This window comes from Halichoerus grypus, chromosome 4, assembly GCF_964656455.1.
Source record: "Halichoerus grypus chromosome 4, mHalGry1.hap1.1, whole genome shotgun sequence".
Classification (NCBI taxonomy): domain Eukaryota; kingdom Metazoa; phylum Chordata; class Mammalia; order Carnivora; family Phocidae; genus Halichoerus; species Halichoerus grypus.
In genome coordinates this window covers 55037013-55056368 of record NC_135715.1, presented here as the reverse complement: position 1 = coordinate 55056368, position 19356 = coordinate 55037013, and the positions used below count along the sequence as shown (strand labels likewise).

At 36.8% G+C, this 19356-nt stretch overlaps 1 protein-coding gene across 2 annotated transcripts in view; it reads right to left on the bottom strand.

Moving 5' to 3' along the window:
* GTF2F2 (general transcription factor IIF subunit 2) overlaps positions 1-19356 on the bottom strand; it is a 149028-nt gene that overhangs the window by 22112 nt on the left and 107560 nt on the right. For both annotated transcript variants that reach the window (XM_078070336.1, XM_036071698.2), the window contains one exon: positions 8200-8299. In XM_078070336.1, coding sequence (XP_077926462.1) covers positions 8200-8299 — 100 coding nt within the window. The remainder of the gene's footprint in view (positions 1-8199; positions 8300-19356) is intronic.

Sequence of the window (19356 nt, the reverse complement as noted above, 5' to 3'; positions counted from 1 at the left end):
GCTCAATTCCTGGGGGCAGTGCAACCTAACTTTACTTTTGATTAATGGAATAAAAACACTTAAAAGTATAATATGAAAACCCAGGCATATAAAATAATAACAGCAACAACAAAATGGCAATATTATTCCTTATTAGAGAAACTGAAGTACTAGAAATTTAATTCTACACTTATTTAAAAACAAAAGGCAAATGGCAAAATTTGATGTCCTCAGGGCCCATACTGCAGGATAACCTAGACAACTGTTTTAAAACAAAATTTTTTATAGTATAGCATTAGTTAAATCTTTTTTGATAATGTCCAAGGCAGACTCATAATTTAAATTCTGCTCTGTAGTAGCAAGTAGTTCCTTGCTATGGATATATGTATAATTAAAATTATATACACACACATACATGTATATATGCATAACTATTTAAAAATTGTCATTAAATTATCAATGACTAACCTTATACTTAGGAAAAAACTAAGGTCCTGAGGTAGCTTTTCTTTTTAAAACTAAACAGTATAGAAATGGTCATCTTAATATTGTACTTACAATGTTGTACTACTGATAAAATTAATTCTACAAATAAACTACAAATGATATGAACTAGTTTATTAAGGAGAAGATTACAGTGTTGCAATAATGTTAATTCTCTTTTTAGCTCTTTTCCTTTTAGGCATTTTGTTTTGCCCTGGTGCACCAGCATGGTAGGGAAATGATGCTACTCAAAACAGTCACATATCTAACTTTTTAGCAGCCACCACAAAATATTAGTAGGATAGTTACTGGACTAGAAATGGCTATGTGAATTTTAATTATCGCTATTATATCTGCCCCAGTGACCACAGATCAACTGCATAATCAGCTGCACAGAAATAATTGTCAATTCACAAAGGACTTTAAATTTAGTCTCCACTTAAAAATTTTACAATCCAAAAAAATCTATCATACACAATAATTTTTCTTTCACAACAGAAAACAAATTATTCAGGACTAAGATGCAACTAAATGTTGAAATCCATTGTGGTGTGGTATAGAGATACTCAACCATCATTACCGAAAACTTAATCATTGACTAAAATTATAAAAGCCACCCACCGCCAATTAAAATATTATATTACAGATGTCTGTAAATTTCTAGATTGTTGTTTGTAGAAATACTTTGATTGCTTTGTCAAGGCAGTCCTTGTGGAAGCTTTTAACTTTTGAAAGGAGCATGACAGCCTTGAGTATCATGGTTTGCATTTAAATTCTTACAAAAGATCCTCCTCACCCCTAATGCTTCTATTTCTGCCTAGTGTGTTGTTATATTTTGGGAGGAAATTAATTCTTTAGAGTCACTCAGTTCTTGGTGTGCAAATTCAAATGGACAAAGCACGTAGCATACTTCTACTAATACTAGGCAAATATTGCTGAAAAGCCTTTATGATCTAGTCCTGTAGGCATCTATTATTCACTGATCAAAATTCCAAATTTATACATACATATACTAAAAAACCAAAACCACCACAACAAAAACAAACCCAACAACCTTTGTTCTGAAGACTAACAAAGTTGGTTGCCACACTGGAGGAAACAGTGTGTGCATAAAAATAAATTTTCTTTCAGGGCGCCTGGGTGGCTCAGTTGTTAAGCATCTGCCTTCAGCTCAGGTCATGATCCCAGGGTCCTGGGATCGAGCCCCGCACTGGGCTCCCTGCTCAGCGGGAAGCCTGTTTCTCCCCTTCCCACTCCCCCTGCTTGTGTTCCCTCTCTCGCTGTGTCTCTGTCAAATAAATAAACAAAATCTTAAAAAGAAAAAGAAAACCTCCCTTAAAAAAAATAAAAAATAAATAAATTTTCTTTCTAGTTTCTGGAGATTTACCTCAAGATTTTATATAATCATTCGACTCCCTCCAACAATAATTTTCTAGTTAAGCTCTTCTAATTCTCTATCACTTTCTAACCAAGAGTTCTTGCCAGGAAAAGGAAGGGAAAGAGAAATCTTTTTTAAAGCTAGGGGACAGAAAGGATGATAAAGACAAGAAAATATTAATTCTTTTTAAAAACCTTAGGTTTAGTGGAGACTTTCTGGTCTCCTCTCAGGTATCATTTTTGCCCCTACCCCCAATAAGATGGCAGAGAGAACTATGAAGTTCCCATTTCTGTCAGTGGCTGCATGCTACAATTACCCAGGGAACGTGAAAAATTTTAAGATAGTTGGCCTTCACAGATAAAATCAATCTCTGGGGACACCTGGGTGGCTCAGTTGGTTAAGCGACTGCCTTCAGATCGGGTCATGATCCCAGGGTGCTGGGATCAAGTCCTGCATTGGGCTCCTTGCTCAGCGGGGAGCCTGCTTCTCCCTCTGCCTGTTCTGCCTGTTCTGCCTGCCACTCTCCCTGCTTGTGTTCTCTGACAAATAAATAAAATCTTAAAAAAATAAAATAAAATAATAAATCAATCCTGGAGGTTATTTTTCTCTTTAAAAAGCTTCCCAGGGGATTCTAGTGTATAGCTAGTACTACCAAACACTATCTAGATAATAGAAGATAGAATTCCTTATGAGTAAAGTCCTAAGAGTGTAGACAACGTCTGAGAATGCTTGTGAAATTTACACATGCTAGATGATGATGTACACAAAGCCAATAAAACCACATACAGAAGTACCTTTACCTGTAATCGGAGATGGAGGGAGTTGGAAGGAATCTTAAACATCAGCTAACTCTATGTATATCAATAGGTAAACTGTAAAAAGGTACTTCTATATTTATATGCACAGATATTTTAAAGCACACACAAACAAGAAATTTAAAGAGATGAAATAAAAATAAAACATTATTTTAAGATTAAGTTTTAATTTGTCAAAATTACAAAATACGTTTTAGTTTTGTTCTCAAAATACAGCAATCTGCTTCACATTCTGGATGCTTAGTTTTTAAGTGAACTGCAAACCGTAGTAGCTTTGTACCAGCAATAGCTAATATGACTTAAGGTCCAACACACACAAAAGGTTAAGGGTCACTATGTCAGTTATCTCCAATAAGCCAAGCCTCCAGGCCTTGGCGGTGGTGGCAGCAGGGGACCTGCAGGCTATATTTCCAAGAGTCCCTTCCTAGCTGGTTTCCAGCTGGGGTTCTGCCAATGGGAGAATGAAAGTAGGAGGAAAGGCGATTTTTTTTCTTTTTGTGTGCATTCTGTACACCTCCGGCAGCAGCAGCTTCCTTATCTCTGGTAACCAATCCCCCTCTCCAGCCCTTCCATTTTGTATTCGTAAAGCATGTGTAACCAATTCCCTACAGTTAATCCCTTTCTGCTTGAAAATCTAGAGTTGTTTTTGTTTCCATGATAGACATTAACTGAATCATCACTAAAGATGGGGGATGACAAGCCACATTTAAAATGAGATTGCTAATTTCCCTTTTGGAAGGGCCAAGAGTACTTGTCACATCAGATTACATCATCACTGCTTCTACCTCACACAATGACCGAAAAAGAGGTCATTTTAGAATAGAAGTGTCAGTTTTTCCACTTTCTTGTTCACATATATTTGCTTTATTAATATATTTACAGTTTCTTTGCAGGAACATTTAAACCATTTGTTCATTTTTTAAGATTGAATTTAGCTAATAATAGGTACTATAATCTATAAACCTCTGAATTTAGCACCAAACCTAAAAAGCTGAAGGCAAATGAAAACGTGAGGTGTTGGAAGTACCAATGTCAATCCATCAGTGCTGCAAAATTTCTACTCTTCTGTTGAAAATGGCTGACTAGCACAGGGGCTGCATAAGGGTGCTAGGGTCAATCCACACAGTATTTCTAAAGCTCAATTTCCTTCTTTTATTATGTGAAAAACAAGGTAAATACAAGTTTCAATATTCCCCCCCCTCACTCAATGGGTCCTCCTGAAAAATCCTACTTTGACAACCCATTATTTCCCAAAGTTTGCTTTTACTACTACAAAGGACAGGGGAAGGGGAATTTAATGTTCAAATGTTTGCAAAATACAGGATTAAACAAATTCCAAGGTCCCTAATTTCAATATATTAAAGTGTCCATTTTGAAGAGGATACAATCAGAATCTACAAGTTTTTTTTTTTTTTTAAAGATTTCATTTATTTATTTGAGAGAGAGAATGAGAGACAGAGAGCACGAGAGGGAAGAGGGTCAGAGGGAGAAGCAGACCCCCCGCTGAGCAGGGAGCCCGATGTGGGACTCGATCCCGGGACTCCAGGATCCTGACCTGAGCCGAAGGCAGTCGCTTAACCAACTGAGCCACCCAGGCACCCTCTATGAGTTCTTTTAACTCCTTTTTTCAAGAAGACTCTCATAAGATTGGTGTTTGTTTGTTTTTTTAAAGATTTTATTTATTTATTTATTTGTTTGTTTGTTTGTTTGTTTGAGAAAGAGAGAGAGCGCATGAGCACAACCAGGTGGAGGCAGAGGCATAAGCAGATTCCCCACTGAGCAGGGAACCTGACCTACCCAGGGCTCAATCCCAGGACCCAAGGATTATGACCTGAGCCGAAGGCAGATGTTTAACTGACTGAGCCACCCAGGTGCCCCAAGATTAGTGTTTCAAAACTTACTTTGGTAAATGCTGACCTAGATGAACCAGTAGTTTCAGAAATGTAATGAAGATTTAAGACAGAAGAAAACCATTTACAGAGAAACCTAACAGGTCATATCCTATAGGTAAGGCAAGAATTTTCAGGGCCAAGCTTTCAAGGAAGGAGCATTCTAAAATAAAATGCTAATCATATATTCTGTTTGGTCCAATAAATACTTTCTGAATGGCAAGTATGGTAGGTATTACATCCCAGATAGTCTGTGAACTAAAGAGATAAATTTGAATTTAATGCTTAGAAGAGCTCCATGTACAAAGTGGGAGTTCAAATATTAAGAGATGATTACATATATATTCTACATACAGTTGACCCTTGAACAACACAGGTTTGCACTGTGTGGATTTTTTAAGTTTATTGCCCCAGCGTGTTTTTTTTTCAATAAACACAATACAATACTATAAATGTATTTTCTCTTCCTTGTAGAAGAGAATTATTTTTTAATAACATTTTATTTTCTCTAGCTTATTTTATTGTAAGAATATAGTATATAATGCATATAACATTTAAAATGTGTTAATTGATTGTTTATATTACCAGAAGGGCTTCCAATTAAGTTAAGTTTTTGGGGAGTCAAAAGTTATAACATGGATTTGACTGTGTGTGTGTGTAAGCGGGGGGGCCAGAGACCCAAACCCCCGAACTGTTCAAGGGTCAACTGTATATGTAAATTTATTTATGTGCCATAGGTGGGTGGAAAAGGTTTTGGGGGTAAACGCAAGGTGGGTTCTTTCTGATCAAATGCACGGATATAGTTTTACAAATACATATGCTATTTTCCATGCCCTCTTTCAATTTTTGTAGAAATTTTTTTCCTTACGTTTATCCTAAACATTGTATTCAAAGAACCTCAACTGTTACAATGAAATACCAGGCTTTATATATTTCACCTGGTAAAACTGAAAACATTTCAACATTTAACGACTGAGCCACCCAGGCGCCCCAGATTTAAAATTTTATAGAACGTCTTGATTATGTAACCTCTAAGTCATCCTCATTGAATTATGTTGATGTTTCTCGATCTTTTAATAAATCAAAGCCTCCTTCTGATAAAAATAACAAAAGCTTTATACTCTTTCTATAGTTGATATTATACTATAATAGTGAATATGTTTTTAAAAGCGATGCAGGTGCCTCCATTCATTCTGATACACTCCCATGGTGGAAAAAATTCACAAAACATTCAAATAATGCAATATGATAAATTATAGTCAATCTTTATTTTTATAAACAAAATCTTTTGAAAGATTACTGTATGGCTCATTGCTAATAACTACATTAGTATAATGACTCACTGATGCAATGACAACCTTAACCTGCCACTTAATGTTAAAAAATCTTTAGGGCGCCTGGGTGGCTCAGTTGGTTGGGTGACTGCCTTCGGCTCAGGTCATGATCCTGGAGTCCTGGGGTCGAGTCCCGCATCGGGCTCCCTGCTCGGCGGGGAGTCTGCTTCTCCCTCTGACCCTCTCCCATCTCATGATCTCTCTCTCATTCTCTCTCTCTCAAATAAATAAATAGAATCTTTAAAAAAAAAAAAAAAATCTTTAAAGTGGATGGTACAGCGTTACATCCTAACATGGAGTTCAGAATACAATGTATTCAAACTTGTTTTAGTAGTAAAAAGAAAATATAAAAACATCCTAAAAATATGAGATTTGGAGTTTATCTTCTACATCTGCCAACTGGATATAGTGCGAGGATCACTAAGAATATGACTCTGATACTAGCTAATGCCAGCTTTGCTTGACCCAAGACAGATTTTCCTTTTGCCTCATCAATGGTGGGAGCAGCTCATCATGGCCCGGCACTACCACTCTTTCCTAGCTTTCTTACTTTTCTTATTCCAACAAAAAAGCTTTACTGCCCACTGTAATGATTCGACAATACATACTCACTATGATGATTCCAACAGTTCAAAAAGACTTTATAAAGAAGAAAATTAGGATAAAATAATTCTAGCTCCTATCATCCAAAAATACTGTTAAAGTATTTAATCTTAATTTTGGACATTCGTTTCCAATCTTTGCCTGTCTTAAACAACAGAGAGAAATGCTACTGTATATCTACCTTTGGGCCCTTGTCTTTCTGTGATACATTCTTAGATACAAGACTGCTGGGTCAAGGATATATTCTTTATAGTGCTTTCGACACAAATTACTAAACTTCTCTCCAAAAGGTTGTATCTCTTTATAGTTTATGGAAAGTATGGTCTTTCTTGTCCTCACTGTGATAAAGAAGAAGCCAAAAAGGTAGACTTTTATCTTTACCAGAGGCTGTAAAATGAAAGCCTGGCTGGATGCAAATGAACTTTGATTTACTTTATGTAATCCACATAGCATAGCAATTTAAAAAAATCTGAATGTTTTTAAGAAGGGGCATGTGCACTCCAGTTCATCATTCACCAGTCCCTTCCATTTTACCTTCTTAAATTTCAGCACTCTGCTCACCAAAGATGCCTGCTTGGCTCTGTAGGCATTTGCTCTCATGTAAAATAACCATAAGAAACTCAAATATCATAAAGTAGTGGCCTGACAAATACTAATCTGTGACACCTAAATCTGGATACTCAAGGCCAGTCTTAAAAAGGGATTATTTCTTCCTAAACATTGTTTCAAGAAGAATATTAAGCAACAAAATAGGACACAAGATATTAACTGTTAATTGTTACTTGACTTAACTCAGGTTTCATTGTATTTTCAGAAAATCATCGCATTTTTCCTTACATTACAGGTATTTCAAGACCCCAAATCCTTAGCCCTTTTAGTATTTCTAATGACCTGCAGCAACGCACCATAGTGGTTAATTAAGAGCATGGCTCCTAAACCAGACTACCTGGGTTCAACAATTGGATTGGTTAATTACTGGCTCTGTGACCTCAAGTAAGCTAACCTCTTGGTGTCCTTATTAGTTACTCCATCTGTAAAATGAGGATGACAGTGGTAGCTACTTCATAGGATAGGTATGAAGACTAAATGCATCATATGAAGCACTCAGAACAGTGCCTGGCACATAATATGTATATATGTGTGTATTGTATATTATAATATATATAGTTATATGTAAGATATACTTCAATAAAAATGGTTTAAATACCTATACAGGCAGTCCTCACTTTGCATGGTAATGTGAGACCACAAAAATGCCTGTGAAAGTTGAAACTATGCAAAGCAATCTTAATAATCACTGGGAAAAATCACTATTTTTCCAGGAAAAATTACTATTGTTCCAGACTTACAAAATTTGTCAATACATTAAAAATCCCCAGCTATAAAGGTATGGAAAAATGAAAAAAAGTATTAAAACTAGTATTTATTAAGGACATCATAATTTAAAACATTAAAAACACCGAAAAATGAAGTGTTTTATTTCTTTGAAAAATTTATCAAGAGTAGTTTGAACAGTGGTTGCCTTCTTCTCATTGTTTAACTTAGGATACAGAGTGAACTCTTCTCCACGCTTGGTAAATCATCAGATTCCTTACTTAGTCTAGATAACTCAAGCATTTAATAGCAGGTGTGTGGCTAAGGTCCTTTTAAAACCGAAGAGTCTATGAAACAGAAAAGAATAAAGATATAACAGAGTGAAAAAAGACATGAAGACTTACATTGTACTGATGATTAGCAACAGGTTTATAATTGGTTGTCACAACTTTGTCCAGTTGTTGTGATAACCTTACAGGTTTGGAAGATTCTTCTATTTGCAATCTGAAAAACAGAAGGCATTATTAACAAACTTATTTATTAGAGTGAAACCTGAAGAGTTATTCCTATAATTCTTCTTACTCAATACTTAACATATAAAAAGTAACCTCAAAAGCTCTACCAATCTTAATATAATACTTCAAAAAAACACTGAATGTATATGATTATAATGCAGAAACCATAGCATAAGCTAAACATATAACTATCTCATTATAATTCTATGACTTGTTTCTAATCCTAGCCTACACAGTCAAGTCTTAATTACTAAAACCAATGAAGCTAACCAGCCTTAAATTTCTGGAAAAAAAAATCTGCATGTAAAAATGAATTATCTTAAATTATATGGTATAAACCTAATCAAGTTATTAATTTAAAATTCCATTTGCTTGATAAGAGATAAAGATAAAAATAATATGCTGACACTCAGGTCTAATGGTTTCTGTATTGGACAGCACAGATACAGAACATTTCCATCATCAAATAAACTTCTACTGGACAGCATTGGTATGGAACTATTGCAGACCTCCATCTAAATTAAAATGTAACTCGGGGCGCTTGGGTGGCTCAGTCAGTTAAGCGGCTGCCTTCGGCTCAGGTCATGATCCCGGGGTCCTGGGATCGAGCCCCGCATGGGGCTCCCTGCTCAGCAGGAAGTCTGCTTCTCCCTCTCCCACTCCCCCCTGCTTGTGTTCCCTCTCTCGCTGTCTCTCTCTCTAATAAATAAATAAAATCTTAAAAAAAAAAAAATCAAAATATAACTCAAAATACTACCTCCAGGGAAAAGCCATAAATGTATTACTTTAAATTCTCTTGTTCAATAGAACAGGAACTAAAAATAATTTTCATTTAAAATTCCTTTAAAAAGCCCAACTTGCAGTATAAAAAGTACCTTTTTAAATTTTTTAAAATTTATTCATTTGAGAGAAAGAGAGAGAAAGCTCCTGTGAGGGCAGGAGCAAGGGGGAAAGGTCACTGGGAGAGGGAGAAGCAGACTCCCTGCTCAGCAGGGAACCTGAAGGGGGGGGGGGTTCGATCCTAGGACCCTGGGGATCATGACCTGAACTGAAGGCAGACACTTAACCGACTGAGTCACCCAGGCGCCCCAAAAGTACCTGTTTTTATAACATTATTATTTTATTCCTTGCATGAAGCTAATTATCTATTTGCTTCTGCCTATTTTTAGGTACGTAACACCAAAATACTCAGATGAATTTAGATATATAGCAACTGCTTTTTTAAATGTAAAAGTTATAAATACTATAGGTTTTGGTTTTACTGTGATCCCCAAATTCAGTATAGTCATTCCTGTGTTGAAACATATTTAAATTCTTCTAATTATTTATAAATCCGTAACATTTCAACATATGATGTTGATTGTAAGTATAAAATGATAAGTACTCTGGAAATGTCTTCAGAAACTTACTGTATATGTAACCATAAATCATACAGATAATGTTACTTTGCTTTTCATGAGCCAAATATCCTTTCTGTGAACCACAAAGAAAGTACTAGCAAGAGGTCTTGGGGACATCTTGGGGATGTCCACCCAAAGATGGACTTGGACTTATACTCCTTCAGTGGTCTTTTAACTGTTCTTGGATGAAGCACAAGCTCATTCATGACTTCATATCCCTCTGGAATCTAGTCCCTGCTTATCTCTCCAGCTTTATCCACCATTCTCCCACATCTGCTTCAGATTGCAGCTGTGCCATGACCAGATTTTAGTAGAAGCCTCTTGTTGGCAATCATCCAGCAAATGTTTACTGGGTGCCTATCTCTGCCAGGCACCGGGTCAGAGGTTGGGAATGCAGCAATAAAGAAAAGACTTGCTTTAGTGGAAGACAAACATTAAACAAATGCTTATCTGTAACTAATAAACTGCAGAACGAAAAAAGAGCAGGGGGTTGGTATTATGACAACTGACGGCATACTGCTATGAAGTAAACATTAACCCTGGTGTGTGCACTTCAGGATAAGCTGGAGCAGGACTGCCCATGCTTTTAACAGGTGGGGCGAAAAAATCAGGTGGAAATGACTCCTCCAAGCTGAGAAGACATCTCAAGGTGACTAAGAAAGAAACAAGTGAGTGAAGACAGGTGTAGGAATGTTTACAAAGGATTAGAACTAAGCATGTACAACTACAACTCCCTGAGGGGAAAAAAAAAATCAAGTGGCAGCCTGTTTCTGAACACCTCTTTGTGTTCTAATCTTAGCCCTATCCCCTATCGGAATCAGTTCTCAGGGATTTGGCCTTCTAAATGGTAATCTATCTGTTATGCTTCCACTAAATTATCTTCCCTGTTTCAATCATCGCACTCCATAATTTGATCTTATGAGACATTCAAGGAGGGAGGCATGTACTAGCTCCTTCCTCCCACATTAAATGATTGTTCCTATTACTTCACAATTTGAAAATTTCTTGGGGTTTCCGTTTGTTTCGGTAAGTGCATCTTTATAAGCGGTAACTTATTCTTGTCATACTCTTACACTTGAATTCATCTGCAGGCACTGCATCCTGATTCAGGTTCAGGTGGCATACTTTCATTTCCTTTCAATTCTAGTGCAACAGCTCTAAAAGCCAATGCTGTCATCCATAGTGTCATGCCATTTTTATCCTCAAAGTAGCTCATCTTTTAAATTTAGAAAGGAAAACACTGAATTAACTTTTTAAAAAATAAAGAGCTCATATAAAAATGTAACCTTTGTATTATGGATTTAAAACATCAACTTCAAGAGTTTTGTTTTAACTAAAAGAGGATACCTTATGATTCAAAACTCAAAAGGTTAATCTTGGGGCTGAAAATTATGACATTTTTAAAGAACTAAATCTTTTTTTTTTTTTTTAAGATTTTATTTATTTATTTGATAGAGAGAGCACAAGCAGGGGGAACAGTAGAGGGAGAGGAAGAAGCAGGCCCCCGCTGAGCAAGGAGCCTGAAGCGGGGCTCGATCCCAGGACCCTGGGATCATGACCTGAGCCGAAGGCAGACGCTTAACCATCTGAGCCACCTAGGTGCCCCAAAAGAACTAAATCTTAAAATACTTTAATAAACTTTGAATAGTTTAAAATAGGTTAGCAGGGATCTTAACACAAATAAATTCATTTAACATTATCTCATGAAGTGTCAGAACAATTTGCAACTCCATTTCACCACTGAACAGTGTACTTAATTAAACATCACTTACCTCAACATGCCTTCAAAGTCAAAATAAGGTTTATCTGCGTTTGTGCAAAATAATAAAATTTTGAAATATTTGGTTTGTAAAGCTGAACAGCAAAGTACATACAGAGGTTGTAGGCTGGACTGAGAGCAATCTAAAAGTTTCACTGTCCAGACCATTTAAAAAAAATGGGTCTCAACTTTTTCAGAAAAAATTTTAAATATGGTGTTATTTTCAAGAAACTGTAACACAAAAATCATATCCTGTGATTATTTAGGTGCAGCCAAACACCTAAAAAACACCTAAAAAAAAAAAAAAAAGGTGTTTTACCTTTGTTTTATAAACCATTAAAAAAAAAATACTTATGGGATGCCTGGGTGGCTCAGTCGGTTAAGTGTCTGCCTTCAGCTCAGGTCATGATCCCAGGGTCCTGGGGTAGAGTCCTACGTCAGGCTCCAGGCTCAGTGGGGAGCCTGCTTCTCCCTCTCCCACTCCCCCTGCTTGTGCTCTCTTTCTCTGACAAACAAATAAATAAAATCTTTAAAAAAAATACTTAGTGCTAATTACTATCATCACTTCAGGACAATTTAGACTATACTTCCATCTCAGAAATTACTAGTCTTTCTGGAATTATTATCTAAAGAGCCAATTTTATCTCTTACTTCTTCCCATCAAAGAAAAAGCTCAAAGGCTACGTGACCTAAGAGCTGAAATACTAACAAAACAGTAACAAATTTATACAGACATTTAAAGAGCACTTACTATGTGCTGGAAACTGTGTTAAAAGTTTTACCTATATTATCTCAATCTCACTTCTTCCCTATCTCAATCCCACTTTTTCCTTATAGTAAGCAAAAAGAGAACTGGAACTCAGATCTTCCCCCCCCCCCCCCCCGCTTTTACCTCAAGTTTCAAGCAGTTAATCTATAAAGTCCTTAACAGCATATGGTCTCTTCTATACAGTCTCCTAAAAGGCCATATAGCAGAATCAAACCTCTAATTAAAATCTCATTGATATAAAAATTAAAAAAAAACTCATTGCATTTAGTTCAAAATAAGTAATTCTCCTTAACACCCATCAATCTGCCTACACCTAGCCCAATTACATACATACAGAAGGGCACACTTTCCTTTTCAACACTGAAAAAAAGATTCCTATTAAGTTAATGTCACGAGTCATTAGGCTACAATCATGGTCCATAATCACTCTTATCAAAATCACTTAAAGATCTTCTTCATTATACTTTATTAAGATTTATGTACTATACTGGGAATTTGATTTTTAAATTATTTAGAATATTTCAGAAATACAAAATCCATGTAAAAAAATAAAAGAATAGTAGCATAAGCAACTCCAAAATACTTTAAAGGATGAACACTGGTAAAATCTAACAAAAAGGGAAAAAGTCAAATTCTCTTGCTCTAAAGATATTGGCAGATTGCAGAAGAGAAGTCTACAAATTTTAGTCAATAGATCCTCCATTCACCTCCTTGGTAAGTACAGTGCATCCCATGTAAAAATAATTCAATAAATATTTGTTAAGCAAATGAACAAATGATACCACTATTGGACAATTAGATCACAAAGGAAAAGGGCAAAACCCATATTAAAAAATCCCACATTAATGCCTGACTTTATACATGCAGGCTATTTGCTTAAGCAGAAAACCCTAAGTAACACTGCCTTGACTAATCTGGTTATCAACTATAGAATTACACAACTACAAAAAAACACTGAACAACAAATGTTTCCACCAGCAACTGCCAATGTAGGAGTCATTTGTGTTACAGCTGCATTTGATTGCAATTTATGCTATTCTTAAAATGACAGGTTTCACAAAAGAATGTGTATTTTCTTAAGATTTTGATTTCATTTTTAAAGGGAAAAGTAAAGCAGTGAAAGAGGTAAACAGTGCCTCCAGGGGGGAGAAGGAGGCTGACATTTTGTAGGGTGAGAGAAAGAAAGGTCTCAAGGCAAGGAGAAGCAGGAACAGCAGTGGAGCAACGGAACTGCCTATGAGCGAGAGCACGTACAGTTGGCCCAAAGTCAGGTGACAAAAGAGAAGTTTCAGAAGAAAGCCCAGCTTGGGAGCAGGCAGACAGAAGGCTGGGAGAAAGGCCAGGTGTGGTAATAACAAGGTGCCCGTGGAGCTGATTTACTAATATGAAAGGTTCTGGTGACATCTAGTTTTAACACAGTCCACTTACAGGAAGTTTCAATGTTCTGAGACTAGGACAGGAGAGCTCCTTGGAGGAACTGTAACAGCAGCACACGTTAATCTATTAGAATGTGGATCTGAGTGGCAATGAGGAAATTTTACATCTTGCAATTGACGAGTAATTGAATTATATCCTTATCTGGCAGGGCAATTGGAAGGATTAAAGATAGCAAATATGAAATTAAGTAATTTAAGTGTCTCTTACAAATATTTATTATTTGTAAGCTTCATGAAAACAGGAACCTTGCTCATATCCCTAGGGCCTAGAATAGGCATGCAGTATAACTGTGATGAGTAAATGAGAAAATAAAAGAGAAGAAAAGTTTTAGGCTGCATTCAATCGGAGAATGGCAATCTGGTCATCAAATCATAAGATTTGCAGCAATATACGCTAACATTTAGATTTGGCATCTGAGAGAAGAGACTGTAAAATATATTAAGGTTTAATTTTCACTCTGTAGGAAACAGACTCTCCATATCTACTTGCACTGCCTAATATAGTAGCCACTCGCACAATGCAGTTATTTAAATTAATTTAAATTAAATTAAAGCTTAGCTCCTCAGGCACACCAACCACATTTTATATTGGACAAGACAGATAAAGAACACTTCTATCACTGCAGGAAGTTCAATCAGAGAATGACGAACCCAAAAATCTACAGGAACTTGTCAAGTAAAGTAGGAAGTACCAGTGAGAGATGGGGGCTGTGGTGAACTGGAAATGGAGCAAATGCTCCATCCCAAGTGGGCAATAAGTCCTTAGCACTTACTTGACTGTTAGTCCGTAGGAATACAGGCAGAGTATTACCAGATCTTCTTTTTTTTTTAAAGATTTTATTTATTTGACAGAGAGAGACACAGCAAGAGAGGGAACACAAGCAGGGGGAGTGGGAGAGGGAGAAGCAGGCTTTCCCGCTGAGCAGGGAGCCCGACACGGGGCTCGATCCCAGGACCCTGGGATCATGACCTGAGCTGAAGGCAGACGCTTAACCGACTGAGCCACCCAGGCGCCCCCAGATCTTCTAATTACTCAAGAAAATGCAGAGTCAGGTTTTGGTGTGAAAGCATTTATTTAAACACTGCCAAGTAATTCAATTTTTATAAAAGGCAAACCCCAACCCCCAAACAAAATTAACCCTCAGTACCAAAAAACATATACCAGCTATACCAGGTCACTAGTTTGCAGCCCTCTGACCTCTAGATCCCAGGAGTTTTGTTTGCTTTTTGTTTTAAGCAAAGCAGCAGCAAAGAATTAAGAATTATTACTAGAAGTAGGAAAGTCATGACAGAAGGTGTAATAACCACCTGCATCAAGACTCTAGTCTTGGGGCGCCTGGGTGGCTCAGTTGTTAAGCGTCTGCCTTTGGCTCAGGTCATGATCCCAGGGTCCTGGGATTGAGCTCCACATGGGGCTCTCTGCTCAGCGGGAAGCCTGCTTCTCCCTCTCCCACTCCCCCTGCTTGTGTTCTCTCTCTCTGTCAAATAAATAAATAAAATCTTTAACACCCCCCCCCCCCAACCAGCAATTCCCTCCAACTCCAATCCCATGTTCCTATCCTAAGGAGAATCCCTGAACTGGCTGATAGACTCTCCTAGTTTGTTCTTTGGGGAGTGCATTCCAGCCAGTAATCAGACTAATAATCAAAAAATAGCTCCTAAACAATACAGAAATTAGATAGTTCTTTGGCTTTTTATAAAACTAACAATTTCATATGATTCAACCTAACAGCTCCCACTAGATGAAAGACTTAACACTGAGTTGAATTCTTCTACAGGAAAATAGAACTCAAATTGCTAATTAAGTCCTATCATAATGGTGACTTGCCCATGATCATACAGTCTGTCAGAAGCAGGGGGAGAAGGGGTGATTCAAGATTCCTTGTCCAGTGTTCTTCACTTATATCATAATTACATCTTAAATATAATGAAATAATCCAGATGTCTCAAGTTGGTAAGCATATATATACTATCCCAATTTAAAATATTTATAGCTATTTGAGAAAATATACTATGTCCCAAAATACATCCATTACATTAGCTAGCAAGGTATTCAGAAGGGGCCTACACTCAGCAAGTGAATGATTGACACTTGGACTCTGTTTCCTCCTAGATTCTTATAGGAACAACAGCCACTGACAAGTTTTGGGTATGTGTTGAGTAAGGTAAAATAAATGACACTTAGTGTAATGAAGACATTTTGTAAGGGTCTTGTTTTTGTAATTACTGCCTAATTTCTATTTTTCACTGGAACACTGTAAGACTGTCAATCTATTACCAAATTTTCACTGCTCCAGGAAGAGTGTGTCACCAGCATTTCAGAGAGTATCTATCTCTGCTAGCTAACCAACCCAAAATCCCCACTCAACAGTCCAAAATATAAATATCTTGCCTCCTGCCAAAACACCATTATCTTACATAGTTTCTCCTTTCTCTTATATTCTTTCCTTATGTAATATACTTATTATCTCGAACTTGAAGGCAAGTTCGTTCAGTGGATACCTTTACCCAGAGCAGTGGCATTACTTCTAAGTCACTGGGGCTCTGGTTGCATGGAAGTACAGCAGACACCCACATTGGAGGAAGGGGGCCAGGAAGACAGCACACACAACAAGTTCTTATGAGTCTAGAAAACAACAGGATGTCTAAGGTATGCAGTGCCTGAAGGTTTTGTTCAAAAAATTATCAATTTTGGTCATCTGAAACTTATCCATGATAATTTTTTTTTTCCTTAGTCCAAGTCAGGCATGCTTTTTTATACCATCTCATTAAAGCAAATTTCTTTTCACCTTGGAAAATTTGGATTCCAACTTAAGTGTGTGTGTGATGGGGAAAGGGAAGAAGGAGAGGGGCAGGCAGAAAGGAAAGAGGGGGCAGAAAGAAGGGATGGCATTTATTGGAAGAAACCCTTTGCTGCTTATGCTTTTCCTGTTAATCAGATACTCTAGTCATTATTTTAGTATAGGCATAAAGTAGAAATACATGAGAGGAAAAAAAGGTTACCTAATCAGGGACCATTTATTACTTCTCAATACATGACCAGCTAGCTATTCTTCCTATGCTAGAAATGAAATTATCCTAAACTCCAATGGATGATGAATGACAAAAATACTTAAATTTCATTCTTTAAAAAGTTTTCATTTTATTTCCCTTCTCCAAATTCCAGTCAAAGTAAAAAGCCTAAATAACTTGGTATAGTTCCCAGGGGTGTGGGCGAAAGCTTATCTATCAAAAGGACCACTAATATTTATAATGCAATATATAAAAGAGCAATGAAGAACTACCTTTTGTATTCAGATTCATGCCAATATTTTGCATTTAAAAAATCAGAGATTGAAAGCAAACCTATGGCATACTGCAAGACCTTGAACAATGCTTAGTCTAGAAAGAATGTATCATATCATGCATGATATGGCAGGGTCTGAAACCAGACTAGTCTGAAGTTCCAGTCCTACCACCAGGTATGACCTCAGACAAGTTAGTCAACCTCTTTAACACTTTGGTGCCCTCATGGGAAAAACTGAGGATTATAAGAACAGAAATAAGGGAGATGATCTTTATAAAACCCTGTCCCTTCGTGTATATTCAGTACACTGTAGCTATTATTATAATTATTACTCCTCAAGTAGCCACACTGAACAGAAATGTATGGGAGTTATTTGAAAACAACTTTTAATAATTATCTGGTTTACCAAATGGATTTTAAAATCAAGACTTATGGAATCTGTGTCTATCCTTTATTCTAATAGGGGAAATTTGGCTACATCAGATTAAAAGCACTTTCTCTGATCTCCTCTGATGTTTTCAAGGATAAGAAAATTTCTTCCTAAATGCCATTCGGCATCAGGTAAAACATGTAATGCTCACAGAAGTGCTAATTTTAACTAATTGTAACTTAACCGCAGCACCAAAAGACATAAAAATATGGTAGCTTACAGTTTTGGGTAACTATACATCTGATTTGAAAAATTCACTAAATTATTAGATTAGTCAAATATTTTTGGATTTAATCTTCAGGGCACTCAAATAAATGTCTCATATATGACTTTCACCCAGTAGTGACTAGAACATGTACCTAAGTAGAAAACTACATTTGAGCAGAACATCTCTTTAAGTTATAAAGATAACTCATAGCCATTTTTAAACAGTCTCAAAAATTATCTTTCCCCATCTTACTCATCATATTAAATGTGATTCAAGGAGGTTTTCTAATTTTCTTCCCAGAGGACAGGGCCACCTTTAGAAAAACTGCACAAGGGGTACAACTGCATGGAGTAACGATTTTATTCCTCTCCTTCCTTTAACATCAGTGTCTATTTTACTTTGGCTAGTGTCCCTGTTTTTTATTTCCTTGACCTTTTTAGCTGATTTTCTCTAGATTTTTTACCTAGCTCTGGATTATTTCATATACATTATTTTACCTTGATGACCAAATAGGCTAATGCCTCAGGAACATGAAACAATAACACTTAGGCCCCTTTCCACCCTGTAATCTCTAAGGATTAGTTTAGATTTTTGTATCCTAAAGGATTCTTTGCCCAACGCTTAACTACACTGACCGTCATAAACTTTTGTGTATGCGGTGGTTAACTTAGCTCTTAGAAATCTTCTTGACATCACCATTTTACTCAAGCAACTCAGGTTTCACTATCCATTTCTTCTCCCAGATTACTTTCATAAATAGAAACTGAGTTTTCCCTAAGTAATAATTCTAGAGGCTCGTGCTGCTTAAACTCTCCCACCCAGCTAAGTAACAGGCTCCAGCCTTCTGCTTCCTTGCGATTCCCCACGTACAAGAGTCCACGGACTCCCACAATGACGTATGACTCAGAGGACTGACTGGATGAGAGAACTGCAGGCCAAGCAGTCACTGTGGCAGTTCAATGTGATATACTGGGACTGCCAAGCCCCTGAATATTCTTGAATCACATCATACATATCTTGATTGAAAATACTTAAAAATATAGTTTTTAAAGATTTTATTTATTTATTTGACAGGGAGAGACACAGCGAGAGGGAACACAAGCAGAGGGAGAGGGGGAGGCAGAGGGAGAAGCAGGCTTCCTGTTGAGCAGGGAGCCTGATGCGGGGCTCGATCCCAGGACCCCAGGATCACGACCTGAGCTGAAGGCAGACGCTTAACGACTAAGCCACCCAGGTGCCCCGAAAATACTTAAAAATATTTAATCAATAGGATGTGAAAGCTTTTTCTTTCCATCGAAGATTGAGATGTATTCATTAATTTAAGGCTGCAATTTGATTTTAAGAGCTTCAAGCCTCACACAGGTTTTACCTTTGTGGATAAAATTCTTTCAAAACTAGAAGAGAAATAGCTAGAAATTACCATTAATGTAATAACATTAACTCAGTTTCACAACAGAAACACTAATGCTTATATGTTCACCATTTTGAGAAAGTGCTGAGAGTAACTATTACACTAAGATTTTCTATTTTCATAATTTTATCTGTTCAAGTTGCCAGCCCTCTCAATAGGCATTCAACTCCAACTACTTTTTTGGAAGCTCCCGAAACTGTTTATCCATTGACTGATAAATAGGTTTCTGATTTGCTATTGTTTGGTGGGGTATTATACAACACTGACATAAAGTTACCTGGCCATCAAGCAAATTTTCTTTTATATAAAGCCTATGGATAGATTTATTAAGAACTGAATATATCATT